The sequence below is a fragment of the Ipomoea triloba genome, chromosome 1, assembly GCF_003576645.1.
Source record: "Ipomoea triloba cultivar NCNSP0323 chromosome 1, ASM357664v1".
Lineage (NCBI taxonomy): Eukaryota > Viridiplantae > Streptophyta > Magnoliopsida > Solanales > Convolvulaceae > Ipomoea > Ipomoea triloba.
In genome coordinates, this window is record NC_044916.1 from 1,105,422 (window position 1) to 1,124,243 (window position 18,822).

Here is an 18,822-nt window from a genome sequence, read left to right on the forward strand (position 1 = left end):
GCACAATATTACATTGTTACACATCTCGAGGTTTCATAAACGTAACAGCATAGACTTCATCAGTACTGAGAGCCAAACGCGTCTGCTGGCCGTAGTGTGAGCCAACTTCGTAGCAGTTGTCGGTGCCGGACTCACAATAAGTGATCATGTAAGCTCTAAGCCCGGGTGCGATTGACTCAATCTTGAACGGGTGCGACAAAACATCACCGGCCTTCACGAAACGTTGCCCGGAACTAGCCTCGTACTCAACCTCCCAAGACACGTTATTTGCACAAAGCCTGACCGTCGGGACGGCGAATTGGATGTTCAGGAAACTCGACCGCAAGACGACGGCGGCGTTCGGGTCCGCCGGGGTGAAGGTAACGGTGCTGCCGTAGTCTAATTTGCATCCTAAGATGACGTCGCTTGGGCAAATGGTGGTCGCCCCGTCCAAACTAGCAAGTCTCACTCCTCCGTGGGTCCAATTCCAGGAGCGTAACATGTAAGGTTTGCCGGGCTGTAGCTCGTCTCCCTCCATGTCCACCACCGGAATGCCGCCTGACGCGGCGGTGGGAAGGCGGATGGGGTTGCGCGTAGAATGAGTTGGGTTGGGGAGGAGATAGAGGGAAAGTGTGAAGAAGAGTGCGAGGGCTTCCTTCATGTTGCTATAGCTAGAGGACAACGTGGGAGAAGAGAGGTAATTAATGATGTTTGTGGGTGTGTTGTGTTGAGGTTTCAAGTATGCAATTTATAGAGGAGAAAGAGATATGGTTGAATTATTATAGTACCAAGAATGTGGACCTCAGGCTATTGGTAAATATGTAATGGCACGTTTTTAATTGTCTAGAAAAAAATCTTATGAATTTAAAGTGGAAATTAAAAATGCAACAATTTAGAGACCCAAATCGAAATTAATTTAGAATATTGTATCAGTTTAATGACAGATTCATTGGATCTCTATTTCTTTGTTGTTCCCCAAAGATTAAATCCCAACCGCAACGGTTCCCACGCCCGGACCGGACAGAACATCTGAGTAAATGTAAATTATAATAAATAAACTGAACATAGAGACTAAATATTTGCTTACAGGACACAAGAAACCCTCATCCCTTTATGATGTGACAAACAGAGCTGTCTATGTTCCCAGACCTCTATTTCTAACAGTTAACAAACTCCTTGTCCAACCATAGATAATAATTTATGCTTTTTTATTTAAAAATCATGAGATTTACGCAACACAATTTTAGGATTTGTTATACGTAGTTAAAGCTGCAACTAACTTTTACTCATTTTAGCATAACTAATCAGTATGCAATCTACAAAGTTTAACACTTTGATTGCGTTTTATACCCTGGACTTAAAATTTAAAAGAACAATTAAAAGAAAAAGAAAAAGTAAGATAAGATCTGTAGGTAATGGTTGAACTCATATATGCAAGGCATAGACGACAAATGTGTGCAGATTTTAATTTGATTCCTTTGTTCATTTATCACATGCTACAAATACATCAATTTCAGATCAGATAAGATTTTTTTAAATGAATTTCTTTTTTTTAAGGAATTTTAGTGATGCACAGTTTTTACATATTTTTTGTGTTATATATATAACTATATTATGGTTAATAATTGAATTTTGTTCAATTTATGAAGGGAATTCCTATCAATTTAACCTTTTCATAATAATAGTTTTGAAATAACTGAGTTTAAGGTGGCATATAAATTAAATAATTGATAATTTTTAGTGATAACACTAAATTTAATTTGCTAACGCTGAATGATATGATTAAGGACAAAAATAACTATTACACTTTAATTGACAGACTAAAGATACAATATATTTTCTCATAAAAAAATTTATTGGACATATTTATACTTCTCCTACCTTATTAAGTATTTTTGAATTTGGATGGATAGAGATAGAAAATTAAAAGAGAAATATCTATTTCTCATCCCCTCTAGAAAATTTTGGAATTTGGATGGACATATTACACTGTTACGCAAATCGAGCTTTCATAAACGAAATACAATAGGGTTGATCAGTACTTAGAGCCAAACGCAGCTGCTGGCCGGGACCGTAGTGTGTGCCAACGGGGTAGCAGTTGTCGGCGCCGGATTCACAATAAGTGATATTGTAAGCGTGAAGGGTGGGTGCGACCGACTCAATCTGGAAATTGTGCGACAAAACATCACCGGCCTTCACGAAACGTTGCGCGGATTTTGGGTCGTACTGAGCCTCCCAAGAAACGTTATTTACGCAAAGTCTGGTCGTCGGGATGTCGAATTTGATGTTCTGGGGAGTCCACTCGAAGACGACGGGGGCGTTGGGGTCCGCCGGCGTGAACATAACGGGGATGCCGATTTCGTCTAAATCGCTCGATATGACCACGTCGCTTGGGCATTGGGTCGTCGCCCCGTCCAAACTAACAAGTCTCAGTCCTCCATGGGTCCAATTCCAGGAGCGTAATATGTAAGGTGTGCCGGGCAGGAGCGGGAGTCCGTGGTCGTCCACCACCGGAATGCCGCCTGACGCGGCGGTGGGAAGGCGGATGGGGTTGCGCGTGGAATGAATTGGGTTGGGGAGGAGATAGAGGGAAAGTGCGAATAAGAGTGCGAGGGCCTTCATGTTGCTAGCTAGAGGACAATGTGGGAGAAGAGAGGTAATGATATTTGTGGGTGTGTTGTGTTGAGGTTTCAAGCATGCGATTTATAGCCCAAATTATATTGTGGGCCATGGTCCAATGACTGATACTGCAATTGTGTTGAATTGATACTGTAGTTGTGTTGAAATAGAATTGCAATTACGCGGAACAGAGGCTATTCATCCGTTCAACACAACTGCAGTTTTAGATGGATGAAATGACTTCTGTTTTGCGCAACTGCAGTCTTCTTTTAACATAATTGTAGTATCAGTTCAACACAACTGCAGTATTAGTCATGACCCATGGTCCACGGTATAACGAGAACTGGATTTATAGACAATAAGAGATAAGGTTGAATTATTTTCTTGAAGAGAATAAAAAATAACAAGAAAAGAAAGATTTGTAGGTAATGTTGTGTATACTCTCATGCAATATATAGACGACAAATGTGTGCAGATATTAATTAGATTCCTTTGTTCATTTATCACATGCTACAAATAAATGAGTAATATTACAAATACATCATTTTCGGATAAGATTTTTAAAAATAAAATTCTTTCTAAAGAAATTTAAGTGATGCACAGTGTTTTTACATATTTTTTGTATTATATAACTATACGGTCAATGTATGAAGTGCGTGCCTATCAATTTAACGTTTTTGTAGTAACTGAATTTAAGGTGAGATGGAAATTAAATTGAGAATTTTTAGTGATGATTAAAGAAACCAAATTTGGTAACATAGAATGATTAAGGACAAAAATAACTATTATGTACGCTATAAGTCAATTACTGAAGGTGTACTAAAGATACAATATATTTTTTTAAGAAAAATTTTATTTGAGTATTTAAACTTATATTACCTTATTAAGTACTTTGGATGGTTGCCAATGATTTTGTGGTTTAGTAGCACGAAATAGCTCTCCCCAATGAGAGGTTATGGGTTTGAGCATCAGTGGTATTGACTCTTTGATGTGCTTCAGTAGTTTGAGAAAGTAAAATAAATATTATATTGTATATTGTAACCGATACTCGGGGTATCGGGTTATCAAGCATTAGCTACAAATATAAATATATCATAGCTAGCATAAGAGTTTTACAAGAAACAAAGAAAGTAAAAGAAAAGGGGAAGATATTCTCCTGAATTTAGTCTTCCTAGTTTTTCCTTCTTCATCCAAAGCCCTTATAGCTCTTTGATGGTGACTATCTTCACCCAAAAGTTGGTGGATCCCTCCTTAGACTTCATGAAGAGACAACACACCTTTTCTCTCACTCTTTTGTCTCTAAAAACGTAGCTTAGACCCTAGGTTTTGAGAAAGAAGAGTCTTTTATAATTACAAGTTAACCATCTGTGCGGATGGGATCGCTATTTGTCCAGTTGGGGTCACCACTTTACACAAGCGGCCAGCAATACCCCAGATAACTATTCGAACGGACGGACACAATGTTAACCAGCTGCACGGATGGGGTTATTGTTTTGATTTTGAAATTGGCAACCAAAGGCCAAGAGTCCAATTACTTAGGGAAGATTTTTTTTTTTTTAGTACTATTGACTCTATTGCAAGTAAATTAAACCGCTAAGTAATGAATTCTGTTAAGTAGTTTGCTTACTTAAATGTTATTGTCTGAACTAGTTCAACGGTTATTAGTGTTTGATAGTTCACCAAAATAAGAACACACGCAATAACAAGAAAACAAAAGAACACTCAAGATTTGGTAATCCAGTTCGGAGAATTGAACTCCTATATCTAGGGGCATCCCATGAAATGACTATCCAATTCTTCATTGATCTCAAAGAAGTGTTCGTTATACCGAATCATAGTGAAGAACAAAAATAGCTATTATGTTATATTTATGAGTGAGTGTAATATTTATGAAGAAACAATGTGATACTATTTTTTTTTTTGAAAATTTGAAAATAAAAATGTGATATTTTGATCAAATTAAAATGTAATATTAGCAGGTTGAGGAGGTACTTATGAATAAAATTGTAGAGAGTAATACTTATAGAAAAAATGTACTACTTATGAAAATTTAACTCGTCTCATGGATTCATAGGAGGAATTTTTCTTATATAAAAGATAAGAAAATTGCATTTTTCTTCTCTAATATAAGTTATAGGGTTATTGTAAGGTTCTTGTGAATATTCCTGCTTGATTCCTTTGTTAATTGTTCTTCACAATCCCTTGGTTGTATTTATGTATCTAGTAGATAATGCTGCCTAGCTTGAGCCATTTACTTCAACTAAATTACTTAGGCAAAAACTTGTGTGAGACCGTCTCACCGTGAGACTGATCGGGTCGGGTCGAGTCAATATTAAAATGTAATGCTTATACGCACAAATATCATACTTATATGCTCAAATGTAATACTAATCAAGAAATAAAATTTTTGTTCCTTATAAGGGTAAATGTAATACTTTTAACTGCAAATGCAATACTTTTACATTTCGATTTAAAAGTATTGCATTTTTCCTCAAAAGTATTATATTTTCCAAGTAAGGGGCACTTGTCAACATTATTTATTATGGAAAATGTAATACTTTTAATGGAAGATATAATACTTTTACATTAAAATTCAAAATTATTACATTTTCTCTTATAAGTAACAAAAATTGTATTGTTGATTAATAATATATTTGAGCATATAAGTACGACATTTGCTCGTATAAGTATTATATTTGCGTTTTGCTTTGACCCGACCCGACCCGTCTCACAAATAAGAATCTATGAGACATTCTCACACAAGTGTGACCCAATTACTTAATAGGTATAGTTAACTTGCACCTCTTAATTAAGGTCTTATAATATATAATACATGAGAAAATCTTACACATATTCCTTCACATAGATATTTAAGGTTTACACAATACAACAGTACACACTTATTCTTACACTGCACGTAGGTTGTCAAAGCTGCAACGTAACTTATTTAGCATACCTACCCAGCAAGCAACTACACACAATATTACACTGTTACACATCTCCAGCTTTCTGAAACCAAACATTCCAGGGCTCATCGGTACTCAGAGCCAAACGCGGCCAGTTTTTGTGACCGTAGTCCGTGCCAACGTCGTAGCAGTTGTCGGTCCCGAACTCACAATAAGTGATAGTGTAAGCGTTAAGGCCGCCGTTAAGGCTGGACCCGAACCCAATCTTGAACTGGTACGAGAAAACATCGCCAGCCCTCACGAAACGTTGCCCGGAACTAGCGTCGTACTCAACCTCCCAAGAAACGTTATTTACACAAAGTTTAACCATCGGGAAATCGAATTTGATGTTCAGGAAAGTCGACTGCAAGACGACGGGGGCGTTGGGGTCCGCCGGCGTGAACACGACGGGGTTTCCGTTGTCTACTCCGGTCCCTATGATGACGTCGCTTGGGCATAGGGTCGTCGCCCCGTCCAAACTAATAAGTCTCACTCCTCCATGGGTCCACTTCCAGGAGCGTATGAAGTAAGTTTCTCCGGGCAGGACCTCGTTTCCCTCGATGTCCAACACCGGAGTGGCGGACGCGGCGGTGGGAAGGCGGATGGGGTTGCGCGTAGAATGAGTTGGGTTGGGGAGGAGATAGAGGGAAAGTGAGAAGAAGAGTGCGAGGGCTTTCATGTTGCTAGGTAGAGGACAACGTGGGAGAAGAGAGGTAATGATGTTTGTGGGTGTGTTGTGTTAAGGTTTCAAGCATGCAATTTATAGAGGACAAGCTAAGAGATAAGGCTGAACTATTTTCTTGAAAATAATTTTAGTGGTGTATAGGGTTTACATGCATATTTTTAATAATGGACGACAAGTGAGCATTGCTGGCTAAAAAAATAAAGGCTGAAATTTGTAAAACCAGTTATAGTTTATGGACCAGAAGTAAGCGTGATCAACAAATATGAACCATCTCTATAATTATCCTATAATTTAGGGATAAAAAGTATAATTTTTATTTAAAAATATGTTTTTATGATGTATGTAATGGTTTTGTTTGGTAAAATAGTTAATCTTATTTGACCATTATTAGATGCTCATTAAACAATTAATATGAGTATTTGATTAATTAACTTTTTGTAACAACTTATTGCTCCAAAATGTTAAGATTCAAAGAGCTGGTCAAAGTAGTTTTTTTTTGTTTATCAAATTTTTGAGAAAATCATTTTATGTAATCGGCTATTAGCAAACAACTAATTTATCATACACTTTTCTACCACCAGCTAATGCTATCAATTAGTCAAACCACTAATCCAATTGGCTAACAACTATTTACCAAACATACCCAATATCTTCTATAAGACCTACTGGATGGTGAAATAAGGAGACAAGTTTATGGCCTGTTTGGTAAATAATCAGCCTATCAGCCAATTTTGGCTTATTTGACCACTATTAGTTGTTTGGTTAATAAGCTTTTTGTAACTCCAAAATGCTAAAATTCAAAAGGCTACTCAAAGCAGCATTTTCAATTAGCTTTTAGATAAAATAAATTATACCAAAGCAAACAGCTATCAGTTAACAGCTAATCTATCAAACAACTTTCTACAATCGGCTAATGTTATCAACAAATCATACTTTCTAACCCAAACAGCCAACACAATCAGCCAACAACCATTTACCAAACAGGGACATAAAAACATTAATTAGATTGAGTTGGTAATTAGGACTTGATGTGTATGAAGAGCCATCCAAAAAACTTTAACACTTAAATTTGGCGGAAAATTGTTCGCGTGTGGCATGCCCACAAGTTGTATAGCTTGATTGCGTTTTATACTTTGCAATAAAAAAAAATTAAAAAAAAAATTAAAAAAAAACTAGAAAAGAAAGATCTGCAGGTACTAGGTAATGTTGTTTGATCTCTCATGCAATATATAGACGACAAATGTGTTGAGATCAAATATTAATTAGATTCCTTTGTTCATTTATCACATGCTGCAAATAAATGAGTAATATTACAAATACATCAATTTCAGATAAGATGAAGAAGAGGGATAGAGGGAAAGTGCGAAGAAGAGTGTGAGGGCTTTCATGTTGCTAGAATGCTATCCAGCTAGATGACAACGTGGGAGAAGATATCACAGCCGAGGTAATGATGTTTGTGGGTGTGTTGTGTTAAGGTTTCAAGCATGCAATTTATAGAGGACAAGCTAAGAGATAAGGCTGAACTATTTTCTTGAAGATAATTTTAGTGGTGTATAGGATTTAGATGTGATAGATACCCTGACTGGAGTATCCGACCAGTAGTAACCGATATCTAGAGCTCGCCGACTGGGAGTCCTTTTCACTTGGCAGTTTGGGTTATGTTCGAATGATTCGGGTGACGCAGGCAGTCGAGAGGCGACGTCCGACCGGGTGCGCCCTAAAAGCCGGTGATTACACAGAATTTGACATTTATTGCGGATTCTCGGGGATTCTTTCTTATTCTAGATTTTGGCAATTATTGTGGCGGTTTAGTAGCTTAAACAACCTTCCTAAAGCTATATTTGTTAAGATCCTCTCATATTTCCTTGCATAGTCCTATTATTCTTATATAAATACTCCTAGGGTCACATTGTTAAGTGTTTTGATTTTAGTGCAAGCATATATAGTCACTCTATGTATTGCTTTTTCAATATTTTTTTCTAAGTTCTACGGTAGTGTTGGCCAGCCAAAACAGTTGTAGCGCAGCCATAAAACCAACAAGATGCACATTTTTAACAACTTGTTGCTACAAAATGCTAAAATTCAAAAAACTGCTCAAATTAAAATTGATGAATAATTATGAAAAAATGTGATGTTTTTGATGACAAATGTAATACTTTTAATCAAATTAAAATGTAATATTAGCAGTTTAGGAGTTACTTATGAATAAAATTGTACGAAGTAATACTTACGAGGAAAAGTGTAATACTTATGAAAAAGTCAACTCGTCTGATGGATAATGCATAAGAGATTTTTATTTATATAAAAGATAAGAAAATTACATTTTTCGTCCCTAATATAAGTTATAGGTTCATTGTAGGATTCACTTATATATTTGTTGGTCACTTGGTTGTGTTCACTTCTTGTTCTTAAGCTATAATTACGTTGTAAATTTTGTCCATTTTTCTAACAAAACATTAGGGACAAAATTTGTAACGTTAATTATGGCTTTGTGACACAAAGTGAGCACGACCGGCTGGAAAAAAGACGAAATTTGCAACGTCTGTTATAACTTATAGACGAGAAGTAACTACGATGAACAAATATGGGACGACTTTATTATTGATCTGAGTTGGTAATTAGGAGTTGGGATGATGGTGTATGAAGAGCCATCACAAAAAGTTTAACACTTAAATTTGGCGGAAGATTGTTGTTAATGTTGTTTAATTTGTACTCAGCTCTCATGCAAGATATAGACGACAAATCTGTGCACATCAGATGTTAATTAGATTCCTTTGTTCATTTATCACAAGTTACAGATAAATGAGTAATATTACAAATACATCAATTTCGGATAAGAGTTTTAAAAATAAAATTCTTTCTAAAGAAATTGTATTGATTCACAGTGTTTTTACATTTTTTTTGGGTTAATAATTGAATTTTAGTCTGTTCAATTTATGAAGGGCGTGCCTAACAATTTAACATTTTTGTAGTAACTGAGTTTAAGTTGACATAGAAATTAAATTGACAATTTTTAGTAATGATTAAAGACATCAAATTTAGTAACATAGAATGATTAAGGACAAAAATATAAGGACAAAAATAACTATTACCTACACTATAAGTGAAGGATTAAAGAGACAATAATATTATTTTTTGCCGATGACAGCCTGTTATTCTTTAAGGCTACGGTTCCAGAAGCTGAAGCAGTTAAAAGCTGCTTGGTCACCTATGAGCGTTTATCGGGTCAATCGGTAAACTTCTCTAAGTCTTATATTATCTTCAGCAGGAACACAGGAGAGGTCCAAAGGGATGCAGTGGCTTCGGTATTTAATGTAAGTCAGGCTGGTAATATTGGAAAATACCTGGGCTTACCGATGGGAATCGGCCGGAATAAGAAGGAAGTATTTTCATTTATTGAAGCCGAACTTAATCATCGGTTGGGTGGATGGCACAAAAAGGTACTCTCACGAGCGGGGAAGGAGGTTTTACTAAAAAGTGTTGCTCAAGCCCTTCCCACATATACCATGAGCATATACTATCTCCCTGTTACCTTATGTGAGCGAATTGAGAGGTCTATGAATAAGTTTTGGTGGGCTTCTAATGGCAATCGTGGTGGCGGCATAAGGTGGATGTCCTGGACGAGAATGTGTGAGTCGAAGGTGAATGGAGGCATGGGTTTTAAGTCGCTGAGTCGTTTTAATATTGCACTTCTCGCCAAGCAAGGATGGCGCTTGCTCACTAACCCATCTTCTTTGGCTGCTTTGCTTTATAAAGCTAGATACTATCCAAATGGTGACTTCTTGGATGCTATGATTGGGACGAACCCGAGCTATTGTTGGCGATCCATACTTGCAGGCCAAAATTTGCTCCGAAATGGGTGTTTTAAGCGCATAGGTAATGGCAAAGCAACTCTCATTTGGAAACACCCCTGGTTACCAAATGACGATGATCCTTTTATCCATTCTCCCATCCTGCAGCATGATCCTAATATGCCAGTAAGTGGTTTAATTAATCAAGCTACGAAAGATTGGGATATGAATGTGTTGAACACTATTTTTGAACCCCGGGATGTGAATCTCATTACAAAAATTCCGGTTACATTGCAGTTCGACGATCAATGGTGTTGGAGAGGTGATACTAGGGGTCTCTACTCTGTCAGGCATGGTTATCGTATTATGTCTGAGCTACATAACCACAATATCTTGCCTTCGGCTACTTGGCGTAACCTCTGGAAAATGAAAATACCTCCAAACATTCAAAACTTTCTGTGGCGTTGCTATCATGGAGTCCTTCCTACCATGAATGCTCTTTCAGCGAGACATGTCGAGGTTGATGATCTATGCCCTCTGTGTCGTCTCAATCCTGAATCCCTTGGACATTTATTTTATGGTTGTATGCATGTTGCTCCTCTTTGGAATGATTTTATAGACTACCCACTCCCTGGAGCTACTGCTGATTTCATGACCTGGTTTTCTAATTTGTTTGTGAATGGCTCTCTAGCAGTAAGGTTGAAATTTGCTGCTCTTTGCTGGTGTATATGGCATGGAAGGAATGATCTTGTATGGAATCAAACTCCCTGGCAACCATCTAAAATTAAATTGGAGGTAATTCACTTACTTAATTCTTGGCAGGAGTTGGGTGAGAGAAATATTAGTAACAATATGCATGGATTCACATTGAGTAATGCTGCTAGTCCTACGGCTGATGTAGCTTTGATCTATGTGGATGCTGCAGTATTTCCTGAAACAGATCAAGCTAGTTATGGTGTGATTATTTTGGATAATAACGATGGTTTTGTTGCGGCAAAAAGTGGCCCGATTAGATGCTTGAATGATGCACATTTAGCGGAGGCAATTGCAATTAAGGAAGCTTTATCTTGGGCTAAGGAAAAAGGCATTCGTCGGCTGAAGGTTTATTCTGATTGTCAAGCGGTGTGCAACTTGTTTAATGGTACTTTGCCGGACTTCTCCTTTGCAGGTTGTACTATTAACGAATGTCGAGAACTTAAACGACACTTTGAGTTTGTGTCTATTCAGTTTATCTCTAGATCAGTGAACAAACCCGCTCATGTGTTAGCTAGGGCGGCCCGTTCGCAAACTGGTCCTCATTGTTGGATTTCTTCTTTACCATCTTGTATTCAAACTTTGATTTAATGATATTTCAGTTTGGTTTTCAAAAAAAAAGAGACAATAATATATTTTCTCAAGAAAAATTTGATAGAAAGAAAATACAATGTTAAATTTTCTCTTGATAGAAAAGAGAAAAACACTCAATATATATACTCTCTATTTTATCTCTAGTGCAGGAGGGAGGATGAAATGGTTTGGGATGACTGCAAATGAAAATGACCTCCTTATCCATAGCTGAAGAATTTTAAGTCATTTTATAAATAGCCCAAAGCTTAAGGACCAAACCATCATTTCCTTTTCAATAATTGTGATTGCCTGACATTTCCCTTTCAACAACTGTGGCTATCAACAATTGCATGTTCTGCTGCTCTGCCCACTTTGACTTTGCGACAGATAAAAAAGTGACGCAATTTATTGTCCTTATCATTGTTTAATGGTTCACAAAATTGAATTTTAGGCTAGGGTTCTTGTTTGTATTCCCGCTTAATTATATTCCTTGGTTAGTTTTTTTCTTCACAATCTTTTGATTGTATTTATGTATTTAGTAGATAATGCTATCTAGTTTGAGCCATTCATAGGGCGTTTGGTTGGAAGGAAAGAATTAGGTGGGAAAGAAATTGCAATTTCATGGGAAAATAATAATGTGGAATAAAGTAAGAGTTTAAATTCCAGTGTTTGGTTGAAGGGAATAAAATTACTAGGAATTTCAATTCCAATGTTTGGTATAATGGAAATTGAAAGGGAATAAGTAGTATAAAGTTCAAAATGCCCATTGTTATTATTATTATTATTATTATTAAATGATAAGTACACAAAAAATATAACATATTAAATCCAAATCTTACTCATCTACCATATATCTTGAATTAGACATATCATGCAAATACTTCATCAAATGTTAAGATTCATAACGTCAACATACATCGAAATTAATCCAGGAACCAAGATGTACATAATGTGCTTTTCAAAGTTTAGGCAACTCAAAATTTTCTTTCAAAATTTCTGCATATAAAGATTTACACAACTCATGCCATTCGATCACTATTTTGAACAACTCTGCATATATATTTTGAACAGATCGCCGCACAAACAGAAAATTTTACTTTTCAAAATTTAGACAACTACGTTATATACACATATCAAATTTAAATATTTAAGAGTTTTGAAATAACATACTTGTTAAGGTTGACCTAGAATGATTATTGCTTGCTCAACTTTCTTGTTGGTAGTTGTCAAAATAAAACACGGGTATTAGCTAAAAGAGAAGGTTAAACATCAATTTTAGGTTAAAAAAAGGGGTAATTTTGTATCATGAGTATTTTTTTTTATTCTTAAAATCCACGGAATTAAAATCCCAAGGGGCATAGGATTCTAATTCCATGAAAATTGCAATTCCCTCCAACCAAATGAAGGAATTTAGTTGCCTTCTTAATTAGGTGGGAATTAAGTGAGAATGGAATTTAAATTCCCTCCAACCAAACGCCCTGTCATTCAACCAAATTACTTAAAAGGTGTAATCAACTTGCACCACATAATTAAGATCTTAATATATAGCCTTAATTAATATAAAATATATGAATAAATCTTACACATATTCCTTCGTATAGATATTTAAGGTTTACACAATACAACAATGCACAAACTTATGCTTACCCTGCACGCAACTTATTTAGCATACCTAGCCAGCAAGCAACTAGGGAGCTTGATGAGGTTTCTGAAAATAAACAACCCAGGGTTCATCAGTACTCAGAGCCAAACGCTGCCGGAGGTCGGGACCGTAGTATTTGCCAACGATATTGCAGTTGTTGTCGGTCCCGGACTCACAATAAGTGATATTGTAAGCCGGAAGGATCCGTGCGACGGGCTCAATCTTGAACGGGTACGAGAAAACATCACCGGCCGTCACGAAACGTTGCCCGGATTTTGCGTCGTACTCAACCTCCCAAGAAACGTTATTTACACAAAGTTTAACCATCGGGAAATCGAATTTCATGTTCTGGAAAGTCGACTCCAAGATAACGGGGGCGTCCGGGTCCGCCGGCGTGAACGAAACGGGGTTTCCGTTGTCCACTTCGTCCCCTAAGATCACGTCGCTTGGGCATAGGGTCGTCGACCCGTCCAAACTAACGAGTCTCACTCCTCCATGGGACCACTTCCAGGAGCGTATGTAGTAAGTTTGGCCGGGCAGGACCTCGTTTCCCTCGATGTCCAACACCGGAGGGCCGGACGCGGCGGCGGGGAGGCGGATGGGGTTGCGCGTGGAGTGAGTTGGGTTGGGGAGGAGGAGATAGACGAGGGAAAGTGCGAAGAAGAGTGCGAGGGCTTTCATGTTGGTAGCTAGCTAGATGACAACGTGGGAAAAGAGATAGATCAGAGATAATGATGTTTGTGGGTGTGTTGAGTTAAGGTTTCAAGCAAGCAATCAATTTATAGAGGACAAGAGATAAGGTTGAATTATTGTGGGAGTTATTATTTATAAAAAAAAAATCTGACCTCTCTAATCCATGCGTAAAGAAAAGAGATTTTACTTTTAGATATGAAAAATTGCATTTTTCGTGTCGCTAACTAATACACACCGTCCCATTTTACCTGTCTTACTTTCCTTTTTTGTTCGTCCCAAAATATTATCCACTTTCCAAAAATAAACATCTTTATATTTTTATGTTTACAATTTTACCCTTTAAGCTTTGGTCAGAATTGCTCAACACTTGTTAGTGCACACCAGCTGTCATGCACTCAAAGCTCAAAAGTAGTGCCCATTAAAAGAAGAAGTACAACAGACATTTAATTTATCTTCCAAGCCTCATCTTCTCACTTCCATTTTTAAAGACATGTAGCCCAAAATTCTTTCATACTCTGAACTCTCCCTTTTATTCATCACATCTTCAATTGGTGACACCAAAGCATCAGAATTTGTTATCTTTAGAGTGCCCATTCGTCTTTTTTTTTTTTGCTGCAATTAATGGGTTTCAATGTTATAAAGCTGCCGCCTATGCTCATCGGAATTTTAATGCTCTCAGAACGCCGTCTGCAGATTAACTACAACAGTCCTTCAAATGGACAGGCATCACTATCTCTATTTTCTATATGTTCATATATATAGTTGAATGTAGATCTGGTGATTTTTAGAAATATCAGGGTCATGTATTTTTATTTTTTATTTTTTATTTTTTATTTTTTATAATAATTACTGGGTGTATGGAGAAGAATAGAAAAAAAGAAGTTATTGAATATTTGTTGAATAAAGATGAAGAAATGTTTGCAAATACTCAGTAAGATGAAGAAATGTACTCTGAATCAAAATAATCAAAAGAGATGGAGAAAGAAGAACAATAACATAGAGGTCAGAGAGTACAAGGGCAAAATTGTAAAGATAGTCTACTTTTGTTTGCTTCTCTTAAAATGCGTGCCAAAACCAAATGAGACAGGCATTTCGGGACTGAGGGAATATAAGTTATAGGGTTATTGTAGGATTCATTATTATTTGTTGTTGTGCTCAATTTTTATTTCTAAGCTATAATTGATGTTGTAAATTTTGTGTTTTAGGGACGAAATTTGCAACATTAATTATAGCTAGCTTAGGGACGAGAAGTGAACACGACCGTCTTGAAACATGACGAAATTTGTAACATCAGTTATATCTTATGGACGAGAAATTAAATAATTAAGCATGATCAACAAATATGAACTAACCTTAAAATTATCCTATAATTTAGGGATAAAAAGTGTAAAATTTCCTAAAAAGTACTCCCTTGGCCCATTTTATTTGTCATACTTATTATTCACGAGTCAAACCAACTCTTTGTTCTTTGTTTATTTTCTTTAGTATTTCTTACTTATTTTTAAATTTGATTTTTTGTGTTTAATAGTACTTTTAGTGTAGTTTCTCGATATATAAATTTTGTATATTAATACTAAACTTAATATTATGAAAAATTAGATTAAAACTAATTTCAATCAAACCTCGTTAACCGAAATAGACACATAAAATGGGACAGAGGGAGTATGCTTTTATGACACAATATCTTCTATAAGACCTACTGGATGGTGAAATAAGGAGAAAAGTTTATATGCTAATTGGATGACTTTAAGATGACAAATTTTACTGTGGACTATGGTCCAAAATAGTGTCATTTCTTTTACTGTAAAGAAATGGCACCCGTTCTGTGTAATTAGTTGTGCTTGTATAACATATTCATCTTCATTTTATATGCATTGTAGTTTCATTTTAACACAATTACAGTGTCATTCGACATTATACATAAAATAGTCTTATTACAGTGAGATATGTTATTAAATTTCATTTTATACACAATGCATGTAATCTTATTTCAACACCACTAAATTATAATTCTAATTCAGTTACGGACCTATGGTGTCATTGTAAATATAAACTCAAATATGTAAAATTGTTATTCAGTTTCGTTTTATATATACACTGTAATTTCATTATATTACAAAACAACTACAATAATTTAGTGGTGTTGACAATATACATTCAATATGTGAGACATGTTATCCAGTTTTTTTATACGTACTATAGTTTCATTTACGCAAAGCTAAAGTATCATTTCTATTTAAGTACACTTCCATTTGACAAAATACACTCAATATGTGAGAAATGTTATTCAATTTCATTTTATACATACTGTAGTTTCATTTCAACACAACTAAAATATCATTTCAATTCAATTACGGTTTCATTTGATAATATAAACACAATATGCGACATAGTTTCATTTTAGATACAATGTAGTTTCATTTTGTTATGAACACACACACAAAAAAAAAAACAAAAAGAGATTTGTTAAAATGTAACGGATGTGGTTTCTTTACTTAAAGAAATGACAGTACTTTCGAACCATCGTCCACAAAACTCTGTGGACCACATGATCCAGGGTATAACAAACGCCTTAAGATTGAGTTGCTAATTAAGACTTGATGGTGTATGAAGAGCCATCCCATAAAATTTAACACTTAAATTTGGCGGAAGATTGTTCGAGTGTGGCTTAATTAACCATGAGTTGCATAGCGTGATTGAGTTTTATACCTTGCAATCAAACAAAAAAAAATAGAAGAAAGATCAGTAGGTACTAGCCTAGTACTACTAGATAATGTTGTTTGTGTTCTCATGCAATATATAGACGACAAATGTGTACAGATCTTAATTAGATTCCTCTGTGTCACACGCTACAAATAAATGAGTAATATTACAAATACATCAATTTCGGATAAGATTTTTTAAAATTAGTGATGCAGAGCGTTTTACAATTTTTTTTTTTTTGTATTATCCTTGCAGACAATGGTATTAAGTTGAAATGTATTGCTATTTGTTGGTCTATTTGGAAAAGTCGTAATGCATTGGTTTGGAATAATGCTGTTAAAATAGAGATTCAAAATTCTTGTGCCGAGTGAATAGCTATTTTGCCTCCGGAAGAAAATGTTACAGTAAATATATCAAATTATGTTGGACCGGTGATCAGTGAAGGAACGGTTTGTGTATATGTTGATGCAGCCAAGCATATTATGGTATTTGTTTGAAGACAAGGACTGGGGATTATATGGCGGCAAAGAATGGTTTTATTCGATGTTTGAATGATGTTCATTTGGCAGAAGCTTTTGCTGTGAAGGAAGCTCTTTCTTTAGTTAAGGAGAGGGGCTTCTCTAAGGTGGTTATCTTCTCTAATTGTCAGGCAGTTTGGAGATTGCTCAACGGTACTTCACAGGATCTTTCTTATGCAGGATGTGCAATGTGTTGCGTGAGTGCCGGGCATTTCAACGATATTTTGAAGCAGTGTCTTTCTATTTTATACCTAGATCAGTGAACAAGTGCCGGGCATTTCAACGACATACACTCCTATGAATAAAATTGTACGGAGTAATACTACTTATAAGGAAAAGTGTAATATTTATGAAAAATTCGACCCGTCTCATGGATGCATAGGAGAAATTTTCCTTATATAAAAGATAAGGAAAATTGCACTTTTTGTAAATCGTGAATAAGTTGATTTACCAAAATAGCACGCGCGCGCGCACACACACATATATATATTATACACACACACAAACGAAAATTGGAATTTAATTTTAAAAAAAAAATTAATTCCAACCAAAACTTGGTACGGAATCAAAATTTATTTATATAAAATAAATAAATACAAAGAAGGAGAAGGTTTTATAATTTTAGAAAATATAAACCTAATGATCAAGAAAGCGAGGAAGAAATGAAGGGTTAGAACTAGCGAATTCACTTCCTAAACCAATGTGGTCTTGTATATATAGTGGTGCAAATTCACTCCACATACCAATGCGGGACAAGTACGTACTTATTCAAAGTCTTTTCACATTCATTTCCCCACTCAAATAGGTCTACTTTGATAATCAATTTCTCATCACCTATTATCCGTTTTAAGCGTACAATATATCGATTTCTTTGTCTCACTACGAAGAGTGTGAGTCTACTCTGTTCCGACACAAATTGAAAGTTGACCACATGTATATTTGTATCACAAAATACCCACTTAAATGCCATTTTTATGCTAAAAATTCTAACAATTTTCATCCCTAATTTATATGGTAATTGTAGAATTTGCCAATATTTTTGTTGGTTATGCTCACTTGGTTTCCATAGTGTTAAGATAATTAAAAGGTTAAGGGTTTGATAGTTGCATTAAACATTAATTTTGAACACTAATTCAAACTTCAATTATACACAAAAATATATTTAATTAAATTTGGGGTGGTGTTGGTGTGGGAAGTGGGTTATAGGGTACAAGGACCAACCCGTATAACCCACATCCCACCACGGGTTAGACAGGCCGGGTCCAAAATGGGACAATCTAGAAAAATACATGCTTAGTCCGTTTTGACTGTTCTACATAAAATATTTTTTTTTTTTTTGACATAACATCTGTTATTAACATTACTAACTATAAGACCTACTAGATGGTGAAATAAGGAGAACAGTTTATATGTTAATTGGATGACTATAAGATTGAGTTTTTACTTGAGACTTGATGGTGTATGTAGAGCCATAACACAAAGTTTAACACTTAAATTTGGTGGAAAATTGTTGAGTGTGGCATGACCACAAGTTGTATAGCTTGGTTGCGTTTTATACCTTGCAATAAACTTTTTTTTTTAAAAAAAAAGGAAAAAAAAAAAAGAAAGAAAAGAAAGATCTGTAGGTAATCTATACTATTAATAAAAACAATATCCTCAGTTTTAACTTCCCGCCCAAAACAGACCTATAATATTATGGTTTGCGTAATATTGTAAAATATGGTAATACAATTCCAATCCCTAATACAATTGTAAATTAAAATAGAATTCCTAATAAAATATATTCTTCTCTACGTTCATATTCGTAATACAATTCTAGACTAGAATTACTAATGGTAATAATTCAGTATATATATTTCTCTGAAATGCAATCTATACTATTAATAAAAACAATATCCTCAGTTTTAACTTCTTGCCCAAA

The 18,822-nt window shown here is 35.5% G+C and overlaps 4 protein-coding genes across 4 annotated transcripts; all 4 read right to left on the reverse strand.

The window, feature by feature from the left end:
* Positions 1-16: 16 nt before the first annotated feature.
* LOC116030200 (sporamin B-like) lies at positions 17-640 on the reverse strand. The gene has a single exon (XM_031272376.1). It carries the CDS (start codon positions 638-640, stop codon positions 17-19), a length of 624 nt encoding a protein of 207 aa, XP_031128236.1.
* Positions 641-1,761: 1,121 nt separating this feature from the next.
* Positions 1,762-2,868, reverse strand: LOC115997266 (sporamin B-like). Its single transcript, XM_031236788.1, has one exon. The coding sequence runs from the start codon at positions 2,599-2,601 to the stop codon at positions 1,972-1,974; it is 630 nt and encodes a 209-aa protein (XP_031092648.1). The 5' UTR covers positions 2,602-2,868; the 3' UTR covers positions 1,762-1,971.
* Positions 2,869-5,589: 2,721 nt separating this feature from the next.
* LOC116030262 (sporamin B-like) lies at positions 5,590-6,222 on the reverse strand. The gene has a single exon (XM_031272459.1). It carries the CDS (start codon positions 6,220-6,222, stop codon positions 5,590-5,592), a length of 633 nt encoding a protein of 210 aa, XP_031128319.1.
* Positions 6,223-13,032: 6,810 nt separating this feature from the next.
* On the reverse strand, positions 13,033-14,274 carry LOC116030351 (sporamin B-like). Its single transcript, XM_031272581.1, has 2 exons — positions 14,155-14,274; positions 13,033-13,680 (listed from the first exon to the last, which is right to left on the reverse strand). The coding sequence occupies exons 1-2, from the start codon at positions 14,272-14,274 to the stop codon at positions 13,033-13,035; spliced, it is 768 nt and encodes a 255-aa protein (XP_031128441.1).
* Positions 14,275-18,822: the final 4,548 nt, after the last annotated feature.